The following is a 13675-nucleotide window of genomic DNA, read 5'->3' as shown; positions in this document are numbered from 1 at the left end:
ATGGCACACGAGAATTTGACGACTCGGGACGAGTCTGTAAAAAGGGGAGGGGGTAGTGTTGTGGTTACCAAATTAGCAAACCACCATTCAGGTCCCTTAGGTGAGATATCTCGGTAAGTACATGTGTAGTTAGGCCCAAACCCGTGGTCTAGTGGGAATACATGTCATTTATGCGTGCTGCGACTCTTCAGGATAGCCGTTTTTCTTTTACTATCTTTATTTTGGACCAACCGCCATGGTTACCACCACCAACCACGTCTCAACAGTCGTCACAACATCAACCACCCACCACAACGCCGCTTCACCACAACAGCCACGACCTTTTACCGTCACACCTCGCAACCGTCGCATCGCCACCGTTCTTGCGCCGCTTGTGGGTACCGGTATTGGACTCGTGCAGGGCGCGCGCCGAACAGCGTGTACAAAACCACGGACTTTCCGCTCCAAAAACGGATCAAAAACGACTCACGCCCACTTTTGTTCCATCCAATCGGTGAGCAAGGGGCGATTTGGCCCCGCCTCCAGGGCGTTGGAGGGTGGTCGCTATATGCAAATTCATGGATCAAAAAGCATTCACGCCCACTTTTTCTCGGGCCAATGGGGAGCGAGGTGAAAGGTCGAAGGCAGGGGGTCAAAGGCGAAGCCACGGGGCTTATATAAGCAGCTGCGTTCGTCAGAAAAGTGTCGTCGTGTGCGTTGTCGTTGTGTGTGCGTTGGAAGGAGTTCGCAGGAGGAAGAGTTCGGAGTTGGAGTCGGAGCGAAGAGGACGGAGCTGTGGAGAGGCGGCGGCGGCGAAGGCAGACGAGGGGGTGCTCGCGTCGGTGCCGGGAGCTGCACACCAGGGAGGCCGACGGCGCGACCTGGTCGAGATGGAGACGCTCGTCGCGGGACCCGAGACAGAGTAAAAATCCTCCTTTCCCCGAGCATCAGCAACCCCCTCCTGTTTCCCCCCGCGCTGAGATAGTGCGACAAAAGGGGGCCCCCTTCCCACCCCCTACCAGACACTGTCCGCGAGGCCCGCGGAGTTGAGGCACCACCGCCGCTCCGCGTCTCATCACCAGACGGGTAGGCCCGACACGGTCTCGGCCCCAGGCCCGCCTACCCCCTCATCGTGGAGGGTGGTTCTCTTTTCTTTTGCTTTGGGAATGTGTGTTGTCGGCGCCGTCTGTGAAGTAAAATTGTATAAGTGTTGCCGTGTGCTCGCGTAGTCGGTATTAGATCTGCATTGTCGCATTTGCTTTTTGTCTTCTTCTTTTCTATGTGCTTTTGGTGGAATTGTATATGTGTGCTTTCCGTTCATCGCGAATAAATGTGCTTTATGTTGAACTGTTTCCCGCTTCGCTTCGTCATTTCTTTCATTGAATCCTCATCTTGCTTCACGTAAAGGGTTGGTAGTGGGCTGAATACGCCCGATAATTAATCGAACCGTCGAGGCCGACGATAACACCGCTCGGTTATCCCGATAGTACGGAACGGGTCGCTTAAGTGGCCCGTGTCCGAAGTCGACCTGCGGCGAGGTGCGATCGCCCGGTCTACCCTCCGTGTGGGTACTTCGGTAGGTCGAATTTGGCGAGCAACCCTATCCCACGCGGGGGCCGATTGGCTCGATCGCGGTGAGACCGAAAGGTCCACCCGTGACTGGTTCCCGGCGTTAGTCCGAGAGGGTCACGACTGGATTGTCCGTCCGGTGGGCGACGTGCCGCGATTCGAGTTACGTGGCCGTCAGCACGCCGGCGGGCGCGAATCCGTAACAATATATATATATATATATATATATATATATATATATATATATATATATATATATATATATATATATATATATTATATATAAAGCCTGGTGTTGGCGTAGTGGTTAGGGTATGTATGTATGTTTGTATATATATATATATATATATATATATATATATATATATATTGTTACGAATTCGCGCCCTGCCGGCGTGTGAACGACCGCGTTTCACCAATAGCCGCCGCTTCGCCCACCGAACGTGCAATTCAGTCATGACCCTCTCAGAACAACGCCGGGAGCTAGTCACGGGTGGGGGTTTAACCTCACCACAACTCAGTCCGCATCCTACCCGTGCGAAATAGGGTCCGATCGCCGAATGGTCGATTTACCTAAGTACCCGCGCGGGTAGCATACCGAGGAGTTGTACCACGCTGCAGGTCGACTCCGGACACGAACCGCTAAAGCGGCTCGTTCCGTACTGCAGGGATAATCGAGCGGAGTTATCGTCGACCTCGCCGGTTCAGATTATTTATCGGGAACTTGCATCACGTAAGGGATTGATAGTGGGTGTAAGATGGAAATTCAAACAAAGGAATGGACGCAGCGAAACGGGGAACAATTGGACAAGCACATTTATTCGCGCCACACGGCAGCACGTATTTCTAATCGGCAACAGTTATACAAAACAATACACGTATACAGTTAAGCAAGAAAACACAAGCAAGGAACGATGCAGAGCTACAACCGAATAAAAGGCAATGTACAAGCACTTAATCAGTTTCTACTTTACGGACTGGCGCCACACACACACACATTTACACAGAACCCCAAAAGAAAAGGAAGTCGCGACTTCCCTGAGCGTGTCATCGAGTCCTCCTTTGCGCGACCTCAACTCTGAGCCCCTCTGGCGTGGTCCGCGAGCTCGTACCTCACGCCGGCACGTGTTCGACGCCACGAGTGGGGTTCGGGAACGAACGGACGGAGCTTTCGCCGCTATCCCGGTGCGGACGGCGGGGGGGGGGGGTGGAAATGGCAGGCGCTCCGTCCCACCAGCGGGGTCTCGAGACCACACCGACTGACCCTCTGACACCGACAATCCTCCGACTCGACAGTTGGGAACAACAACTGGGACCACCGACCAGGCGAGACCAAGACAAAAACCAGACCCAATTTGACAACCAGCTCTCCAGCCGCCTTGCGCTCGTCTTTTTGTAAGGCAGGGCCCCGCCCTTCGCTCCGCCCCGTTCCTTGCTACACCCCCCTTCGCGGCGTTTCCAGAAAAGTCTCGAAGGGGGGCGTTCCTCCTCCCTGGCCGTGTCACACCGTGCATCCCCCAATCCGGAGCGAGCTGCGCCACCCCTCCCCCTTCTCACCAAGCGCGACGACGATCCGGCTCAAGATTCAGGCGGGAGAAATTCGGGCGGGAGTCGTCTTTCCGCGCCCTTGCTGCTGCCACCCCACTCCTTTCACCCGTCCCGCGGAGATCGTGACCGCGCGGTGCGCGTTGAATGGCGAGTGGTGAATATGGTGGTGGTGTAGTTGTTGAAGGTGGCGTCGTGGTATGAATGGCATCGTTGTTGAGATGTTAGTTGTGGCGATGTTCGTTGTTGTGTTGTTGCACCAAAATAACGACAGCAAAAGAAAAATGGCCAACAGAAGAATCGCAGCCCGAATGGATCACATTTCTTCCCTTTCTACAACGGGTTTGGGCTAACTACACATGAACTTAGCGTCATAACTGATCTGAGGACCCTTTATGGTGTATTGCGAATTTCCACAGCCGTAACAATATATATCGGGGCGTATTATGTGATACCAGTCGTCCGTCCGTCCGTTCATTTCCGCACTCTAACTCCCAAAGTTTTCAACTTTCACCTTTCATATTTGGTACATAGGTACAGACTGTGGAGACGGTGTGTCGTGACATACGTTCGTCATCTAAAGTGGTTGCCATGGCAACCAGGATGCTGTTTTCAATCCGTTCCTGTCCGCACTCTGACTCCCAAAGTTTTCAACTTTCACATTTCATATTTGGTACATAGGTACAGACTGTGGAGGTGGTGTGTCCTGACATGTTCGTCATCTAAAGTGGTTGCCATGGCAACCAGGATGCTGTTTTCCATGTTGTAGCACAATTCTGTATATACCTTCTTGTTCGGGTGTATATTGTGCTCACATGCGCTCTTGTTACTGATTACAATATACAAATATATATATATATATATATATATATATATATATATATATATATATATATATATTATATATTGCTTTAACATTATTTGGATCAGACTTCACTGCAATGCTTTATAAAAAATATTAATTATTAGACGAGTGTTTTAAAAACGATAAATGTATTGTTACGAATTCGTGCCCGCCTGCGTGCCAACAGCCGCTTTAGCCAATGGCAGCCGTCTCGCCCACCGGACGGACAATTCAGCCCTGACTTTCCGGAACAACGCCGAAAACCAGTCACGGGTTTGCTCCAAGCACACACCACGGCCTAGTCAACACTACCCGCGCGCGACAGGTCAATCGCCGAATTATCGATATACCTAAGTATTCGCACGGGCAGACTACCGAGAGACCGTACCTCAACGAAGGCCTGCTTGGACACGAACCGCTTAAGCGGTTCATTCCGTTCTGGGATAACCGAGCGGTGTATTATCGCCAGGCCTCGTTGGACCCAATTCTTTTATCGGCTATTAAAAAGCCCGCTATTATTCCGAGAGCAATGCGGCGGTTCAATGGGGAAAGAGGACACGACGAACGGATTAACGGATTAACATTCACACAAGGACATTTATTTATAAAACGACACATTATACAATCAAGCATGCAGGTATGGAATCAAAACACCAACATGCACGTATCCAGAAAAGCAATGGAATTGGTGGGAAGGGACAAGACACGAACAAGGCAAAGCACTACAACCGTCTATTATTATTATTCACAAGCACTTGCACAGTTCTACTTGCGGGACATGGTGCCACAACAGTCACACAAATAAAAGCAAGGAAAAGACCCCCACAAAGACAAGGGGGTCAGACTGGGCCCGTAGGCCTTTTATTACGTTGAGCTTGGTGGACCGAAGGAGTTCCACGAGACCGTTGCCGGTTACCTCCACCCTCGTGGTGCCTCGATGGGGCGACCCGCGACGTTCCTTCCCCACGGCAGCTAGCATAACCGCGGTTGCGCCCAGGCCTTGCCAAGTGGCCGGGTGAGTCGGGCCTCAGCCGGCAACGCGTTGAGAGGAACGAACGGGTTTTGATGCTCTTTCAAAGTTGATGCTCTTTGTGAGAACCCGTCCGTTCCTCAGCGATGCTCGGACTGTCCCGAAGCCCGATCACCTCAGACCGTTTGGCGCTGGCTGGCGAGCACTCTCCGGCTCTCTCCACACGAACGCGCAGGTCTGCGCGGCACAGCAAGCTCAGCCACGCTCTCCGTCTCTCGTGTCCTCCGCTCTCTTGGACTTTGCCCCTACCTGTGTTCTCCCGACTCCAGACTTCAGCGACTGACTTCACCAACCGCCTCCAGACTGGTTGAACTGGCACTCTGCGCGGCCTTTTATAGGGCTCGTGAGACGAGATCTGACCTCAGCTCTTCAACCTTCGACCCCCACAGGCCCCGCCCCCTTTTCTCCTGTGATCCGAATTCCGAGGCGAAGCTTCCACAGAGCGGACGTGCGCGAAATCACCCAAACTTGCTCGGAGAGCGGACGTGCGTGAAATCACCGTCGCTGGCGCCAACTAAGAAACCCCCGCGTCTGTTTGCAGCGATGCTGTTCGCTGGGAACTCGCCGTGGCTGGCGCAAAGATGGCGGCATTTGCAGAGTTGAAGGTGAAGCGATGTTATTCGGGTAGGGGAGATGCGGTTTCGGAGATGGTGGGGAGATGTCGTTGTTATGAAGGCGGTGTGGAGATGGTGGTTGGTGGTTGACATGGTGGCTGGTGAGTGGCGTGGAGAAGGTCGTTGGCATTGTGGCGTGGTTTGGTGGGAGGCTTGGTGGAGAAGGTGGTTGGTGGGTGGCGTGGTGGAGAAGGTGGTTGGTGGCTGGCGTTGTGGTTGGTCCAAAATAACGATAGTAAAGAAAAACGGCTAACTCAAAGATCACAGCCCGGGTGACACGAATAATTTCCATTTAACAATGGTGGGGAAATCTAACTGAACACGGACTTATCGGCATAACTGAACGAAGGACCGATATGGTGTTCTGCGAATTTCCACAGCCGTAACAGTATAAACAGGCGAGCATTGGTTGGCTTTGACACCAACTCTGGTTAAAAGACTAGTCTAATAATATATTTTTTAAAGCATTGCAGTGAAGTCTGATCCAAATAATTTTAAAGCAATATATGTATGTTGTAATCAGTAAAAAATAGTGTGGTAGATGAAAACATTAGAAAGGAAATAACTTGCACCAAATACTTTAACATTTTCACGCTCACGCACACGCTCATGCTCACGCCGGGGGTATCGCTATAGCTCTCTGTTCTTCGAACAGGCGAGATAAAAAATGGGAGATGTGTTTTTGCAATGTTTTCCTCTTCCTTTTTTTCTTCTTCCTTTTCCTTCTTTTCTTTCTTTTCCAAAAATTACAATTGCACAGTATTTATTTATCTGTGCACAAATCCTCTTCAAATTTGGCATGGAGGTACCGCAGTCACACCCATACCCCTTCTTACCTTCAATTTGGGTCCATTTCTAATTTTAAAGGGTCAATGGTGTGAAACAAAATTGCACTTTTTTTTTTCATTCTCATGTATTTGAGTGTGGAGATGATATTTGGCACAAAAGGTACGTTCACACAGCCCCTCTAGGGATGTTCAGAAACATTTCAGATTGGAGTTGTTTTGGGGTTGGGTTTATATATTGATCGTACATTAATATCTGTCATAAAGTGAAGTTTTCTGGCTTGCCATGCCTGTGGTATTTCAACCAATCCAAACAAGGGCTGGCACAACGAAATACCTTGCCACGGCTCATCCGGGTTAAAGCAGGTAAAAATTGTTTTGGTGCTTTCCTTTTGGTTTTTATGGAGGTTAAAGGTTAAAATCGGTCTTGGAATTAAATTTTATGGCCTGCAAGCATTTATATTTCAACCAGTCTAGACTATGCTTGGCACAAATACCTGACGATATACATCACTGACTAAAGCAGGTAGACATTTGTCTTTTGACACCATTTCTTAATTGGCAAAGTTTTACACGTTCACATGTCGGTGATTTATGCACTTTGGTTGTCGTAAAAGCCATTTTGAAACTAGGTCATGCTGACCTAATTTCTCACACAAGGCCTCATGGAAGAGTGCAACTGCAAAGGGTAACAGGTACAAAGGGCCTCCCAGTGTGGGACATGATCATTGGATTCCCATGGCAGTTTGGCTCTTTTTAGATTAACAATAACACACTTTAATTTAATGATTAGAATTTACATAAATCCCTCAGATTTGAAAATTTAGTCGAGACGATTTGAAAGCTTAGGCGTTTATTTGCAAAATCGTAAAATGCCTTGATGGTTGAATCGTCATTTTACTTTCCGAAAGCATTTCTGTGATGAGTAATTTTGTTTTATTTTGGTCTTTGATGGATGTTCGCACGTAAACGTGTCGTGTGTATTTGTGCACCACTCATTCAAAGCAATACCTTTCTCAACACCTTGTGAATTATCTGATTTGATAAACATCTGTCTTTGACCTCAAATTTTGTGCACTTGACTTTAAAGGGGAACCCAAACACAATTTTTTTTCTCTCTCAAAAACCATTGAAAACCATTGATCATGGTGTAATTTGAAGGGGATTTTTTATTTATTTTGCTGATCACAAAGTGCTGAAAAAAGCCCGAGAGTGTCGATTTTCGATTTTGCCAGTGACGTCAGACTATGAACCCACCTTGATACAAATGGCGGCTTTACTTGGTGAAACAGTGTATTTCGAGCTCAGATTCCGATTCCGATTCCGATTCCGATTCCCCCATCATGAGCAATTCTGAAGGTTCTCAGTATGTTGAAACTGATCAGTGGGATTTTGAAGAAACTATTGGAGACCAAATTAGGAGACCAAAGAAACGATTAGACTCGGAATAGTAGGTGATGCATACATACATCTGTAGTCGGACCCCGCTAGTTACGGGGGATACGTTCCTGGAAAATGCCGCAAATGTCGGGGCATTGTTTCAATGGGTAAACGGGGGATTGGTTCCCAGTGGTTTGTGATTCATAAGGAAAAATCTAAAATCCCGTGAAAAACCGTGAATACACAAAGCACAGAGTCTCGAATGTCGAAGCAGGTCACGTTTTATCAAGCACGAATACACGGGATCCACGAATACACGGGGTCCACGAATAACGGGGTCCAACAGTACTCCACTATAAACAGACAGTGGTTCATTTGATTTGCAGAAATTGTATTCATAATAGAAAATTATTTTTCCAGTGCTCTGTGGTAACTGCCAGACATTAGCAACAGGTGTTTGATTCACTGCTCAAATCATCCATGTACATGTGCAGGTTTCTGGGTAGAGATGGTGTTACAGTTTCCAGTGACAGCCGTTTCTTCTGTTTCATCGTGAGGATGGCATCCTCTCTAAATCCTGATGGGTAACCGCAAGATCTAGCCGTCTCTGTTGCATCACAACGGTGCTCTGTGAAATGTTCTGAGCACAAAAGTGAATATTTTGTAGGTTCGATCCACATTTGGTTATTTCGGACAAACCTCGTACAATTTCTGGCACACTTCCGGTCTCTTGGCCATTGGTGTGGCATGAAACCATCTTGTCTTGTATTGCTACAAGCACCACGGATACAGTGACTCGGCATATTTGTGGAAAATCGAAAATTATTTTCCGTTTGAGTTAAATTGTACCGCGATGTAACCCAGAGAAATTACGGATATAGCGGTTGAATTCTGGTGCGACGTCATGGCTAAGCATGAAGAAGAAGAAAATTTCGACTTTTCATCTCATAATTAGACTTTGTAAATCGGAAAAAGACACATCATATTGATTTTGTAGGGTATCAAGGGATAGTTTAGCATTAAGGTGGTCTGAGCGTTTAGGTTCCCCTTTAACTCTTGATGTTAAGCATGCTTCTGCACAATGAACAGCCTTGACTGTTGTGATTTGTCCTCATGCTGTTTAACTGCATTTCCGCAATTGTTTAACCCAAACCCCTTTTTCACAGTGAAAATTACAGGGATGGTTTTGGTTTTCTATGTGAATCATTTTAAGCAATTGTTTCAGTTGTGCAATGGCTTCCCGAACTTCTCAAAATTTGCACGAACTGCACAGCCTGTGCCGCTGTTGGCTCATTGGCCAAAGAACGTTCTGTTAATGGTGTTTTCATTTGCTTTTCATTTCAGCAAATGTACAAGATTGTTCCAGTGAAGGATATTCGGAACTTGTATGTCACCTTTCCTATCCCGGATCTCCAACCCTTCTACAAGTCCAACCCAGGGCACTACCTGGGGCATCTGATTGGCCACGAGGGTCCTGGGAGCCTTTTGTCTTTGCTAAAGTCCAAAGGTAGATCATACATCTATGTTTCTGTATCTTCCCATTGTTTCTTTTAAAAATTGTTATTCAAATGGCCATGTTATGGGACAATTTATCCTGTTGTGCCCATATCACATTTCCATTGCAGTGCAGTACTGTAATATTGTGCACTTTGAGAAGTCATTTGGATCCTTTTGCTCACTTGTATTGTTAAACAAATGGTACACACTGCGTTTGGCACATATTTATTACACTTGTGAAACACTCTGTGACCCACGGTACTTCGTTGGCTTGATATAATAATTTGGGAATGGAATGGTTTCAGCATTTTTCTTGATATCTTGGTTCAGTCTCTCTCTGATCTTGTACCATACTATTGATTGTCATGTGTGAGCAGGTTGGGTGAATACCCTTGTTGGGGGACAGAAGGAAGGAGCACGTGGATTCATGTTCTTCATTATCAATGTGGATCTCACAGAAGATGGATTGGGTATGAGTGGAGAGGGGATTGGGTTTAGATGGCAGGAGAAGAGGGAGAGGGAGAGGGAGAGGGAGTGTGGTGGAGGTTGGGAGGGGGCAGTTAGAGCAGGTGGGTGTTGTATTTTTTTTTTCTTCTGGGATTTGTGTTGGCCTGATCATTTTATGATTGATCATATTTGATGAAGCAATGAAGTGATTCGGAGGGGGTGGGGGTTGCAATAAGGGACAGGAGTTGGAGTAGTTTGGCAGTGAGGTAAACCTGATATTGTATTGAAGAATATTGCTTATTTTAGTTTGCCCAAACAGATGGGGAACAGTAATGTAGGACTTGAATATGCTTTTTTGGGGGCTCAGACTCGGACTCTGGCAAGAACTCGGACTCGGCCCATTTCCGGCTCAAGTCTGGCTCGAGTCTGGCAAAATTTAGGGTACAGTAGAATTTTAAAGTGTGTCGTAAAACTTTTAGTGTGCAGCAGCAAGAACCCGCATGCACAGTAAACAGGCCGAGTTGGTTTCCCGTGAAAACGCTTGTACTGTGCAACTCTGAAGAAGGTGATTATATAGCATTAACGGACAATTAAACAATCTCACACAGAGGAAAATGAAAATAACTCCGACCGATGTTCCAGATTTTCGGAGATATTAAACGTGAATGTCGTACCTTCATGTTATGGTGTGTGATCCAAAACACATTCTGTTCTTTCAAAGAGCACTTTTAATGATTCCCTAAATCACTTTAAACCTAAACGCTAAATGGCTTCACTTTAAACGCTATCAACGCTTTAGTTGCATTAAGTGCTGCACAAAATAAGGTACATTTTCCGTCTAGTAATAAGAATGAGGTTTTGGAGTGTAAAAAGAAACTGCAAAGGAGTTATCTATTTATAAACTGCCTTAAATTATCTTCAAGTAAACTATGTTGAAAAAAAAGTTTAATAAACAAAGTTAAATACTTTAGCTCATTGTACTTGTAAACATGAAACAAGATGATTATTTGGACATTCATATCAAGTTAGGTGTTAATTTACATGTTTTGAAAAACCAATTATAAATAAGCAATTATATCTCGCTCTTGATGGGCTAAGATGATGCCTTCCATGTCTGTTATTATATGAGATAGAACCTCAAAATTTATGCTGCACTGCAAATGCTACCCTGAGGGAGTTTTAAAATCCGAGCACCATAGCATGTCGGGAATCGAAACTACAGTGCTTTCCAAGCTGTTTGGGTTACGATCAGGGCTTTTCATATTTGATTTTTTTTCAAAAAAAAAATCACATTACAGTATGGAGGGGATTTCTGTGATTACAGAAACTGGTTGGAATTTCAAATCTGACAAAAAAAGAAGAATGAATTAGAGCGAAAACAAGGAGCAGAAACGCTCTGTTCCAAACACTATTTCAGGCTTAAATATGTTACCGAATCATCTTGAATAAGGTCGGAATCGGTTTCCTCTACAAGTAACCTAAAAATGTTTGTTGCAACATTAGTTTATATTTTAAAAACGTATTCTTCAAAACTGGATCTGGAAAACCCGAGTTTGATTTCTCTGTGCAGAGTTTACTGCATTTTCTTGCCATATTTGTGTCCAACGTCTATATTTGAACTCGCCTGTAAGATCGTATTTACGTGCTCATTTTTTTCAACATATAAATTGTTTACATATATAATATATATTTGCAATAAGTATGTAATTCTATGGTTTATTAAAGCAGTGTGACATAATGGAGCACTTGTTTCTAAGTTTTTATTTATTTATTGCTAAGTCCTTAAGGCCCGGTCACACCTTGACGTTTTAGCCAACGTATGCCGATTTTTGAATTTTTTTTCTAAAACGCTGGCACACGTTGAATATGTTATGGGTAAGTTTTGATAACATTGAGAGCACGCTGAAAAACACTGCCATACGTCGTTGTACGCTGGCTTTAAACGTTGTACTTTTTGGTTGTCCTCAAATTTTTTCATGCTTGAAATTTCACGACGTATGCCGGCGTATGACTCACACGTTCCGCTACGCTGGCCACAAGTTGTATGCACGGTCTGCGATCGTTGACAGACGTCAACACATGCTACTTGTAAGTTAATCATAAGTTGAGACACGCCAAGGTAATGTTTAGCGTACCCGAAACTTATTTCTAACCTATGATTAACGTGTTGTTGGCACGTTACGCGATCGTTGCCACACATCGACAGACGTTACTTTTAAGTTACTCATAGGCTGAAAGACGTTGGTATAATGGATCATCATTGCGTCAGCGTCCACGGCCACGGCCAGGACACTTATTTGCAGCATTCTTCAAACTTTTCTTCGGCATGACGAGGATGTTCACACTTCGATGTCTAGCTTGGCTATGATTCCAATTGTCCATCGGCAGCGTCTATTTAAAATAGTCGAGTTTGAGCGTTTTAACACGTTCAGAAGAAACGCTTCAAATTTCAAGACCCCAGCGTCAAAAAACAAAGGCGAGTGACAGCAATTTAAATCGTTCATTGTAAACAATGAAAATAGCTGAGTGGTACCGTTTAAAAGTCGTTGAGTGTAAAAAAAATCCAATTGTTGAGCGCAAGCGTCTACTTTCAATAGTGGAGATACAGCCATTTAAATCGTTGAGTGGCAGCCTATGAATAGCAAACCCCACGTCACCGGCAAAGATAAACTGCCGCACGATATGGATAAGTTAGGCTATCGTTGGGCATAGTTTGTGAACGCCGGCTTCACGATAATTATTCGTTGGTATATCGTATCTATAAGTAATCAAAGCGCTCTATGCACATTATTAGTTCATTGTGCATTTGTCCAACCCATTATGAATAGAACGAAATCGTAAAAACAAGCTATAGCTCATTGTTGAAAAAGCCCCATAAAAAATTAGCCGCGAAGAACTTCGAACAATGGTGAAAAGATGTCTCCTACCTGTGGACACGCGGACGCAAGGACGATCCATCATAACCCACACCCTCCCCCTCACACTCACCTACTACTGCCAACATGAACAAACTACTACTAATACTCATACTGATACTGATACTGATACTGTTACTGCTGACATGGACATCGACTCAAAAACACTGTTGGGTTCCCGTTTTATGAGCAGCATTTTTATATACCAATTCCCAAAACCGCTGGGAACACGTCTTTATATGGCAGTTGTAAGCTAGAAACACGTTCATTTATTTTTTTTGGTCGACTGGAAGACGTCATTGGAATACGTCTACATACGTCGATGTGTGTTGGGACTACGTAAAGAATTGGTTCAAAGCACGTCAAACATAAGTTAGAAATAAGTTTCGCGTAAAAAAGACATTACCGCGATGTGTTTCGACTTATGAGTAGCTTATAAGTAGCGTTTGTGGACGTGTGTAAGCGTCCACATATCGTGTGTAAAACTTATCCCCATCGCATGCGGAACGTGTGTCATACGCCGAGTACGTCCAAAAATTTTGAACATGTTTAAAATTTCTTGACCTACTCTACTTACTACGACGTATGATATCGTACTTTAGCGTTCTACTCACGTATACCAAACTTACTCATACCGTATTTGACGTGCCCCAACGTTTTAGACACATTTTTCTTAGGTCGGCATACGCTGGCAAGATCGCCAAGGTGTGACCGCGATGTTGACACTTCCATTTCTACGGCAGTTATGATTCGAATCGTTGTGCGTCAGCCTTTTAATAGGCTACGTCACGACATCATCGGCGATGCGTGCAACACGCTATGCCTAAGTTGGACTATCGTTGGGCATCGATTGTGTCGGCCGACAACAGGTTCAGCATTCGTTGGTATAAGTTATCTATAACACAACGAAATGTTCTGTGTCCGTTACCAATGTGTTATACATAAGACCAAGTCGCTATGAATACGTCCGAATCTTTAAAAAAAAACATCAAAAGCTCTACGTAAGCCAGCGTTTTACATGCATTTTAATACGTTGCCATCGCTGGCTAAAACGTCAAGGTGTGACCGGG

At 45.4% G+C, this 13675-nt stretch overlaps 1 protein-coding gene across 2 annotated transcripts in view; it reads left to right on the top strand.

The window, feature by feature from the left end:
- IDE (insulin degrading enzyme) overlaps positions 1–13675 on the top strand; it is a 154478-nt gene that overhangs the window by 59930 nt on the left and 80873 nt on the right. For both annotated transcript variants that reach the window (XM_085849081.1, XM_085849080.1), the window contains exons 7-8: positions 9091–9253; positions 9621–9713. In XM_085849081.1, coding sequence (XP_085705207.1) covers positions 9091–9253; positions 9621–9713 — 256 coding nt within the window. The remainder of the gene's footprint in view (positions 1–9090; positions 9254–9620; positions 9714–13675) is intronic.

Source organism: Eptatretus burgeri, chromosome 12 (genome assembly GCF_056783735.1).
Source record: "Eptatretus burgeri isolate ZD-2024b chromosome 12, Ebu_testis_v1, whole genome shotgun sequence".
Taxonomy (NCBI): domain Eukaryota; kingdom Metazoa; phylum Chordata; class Myxini; order Myxiniformes; family Myxinidae; genus Eptatretus; species Eptatretus burgeri.
The sequence above is the reverse complement of the archived record's forward strand: the minus strand, read 5'-3'. Positions and strand labels throughout refer to the sequence as shown.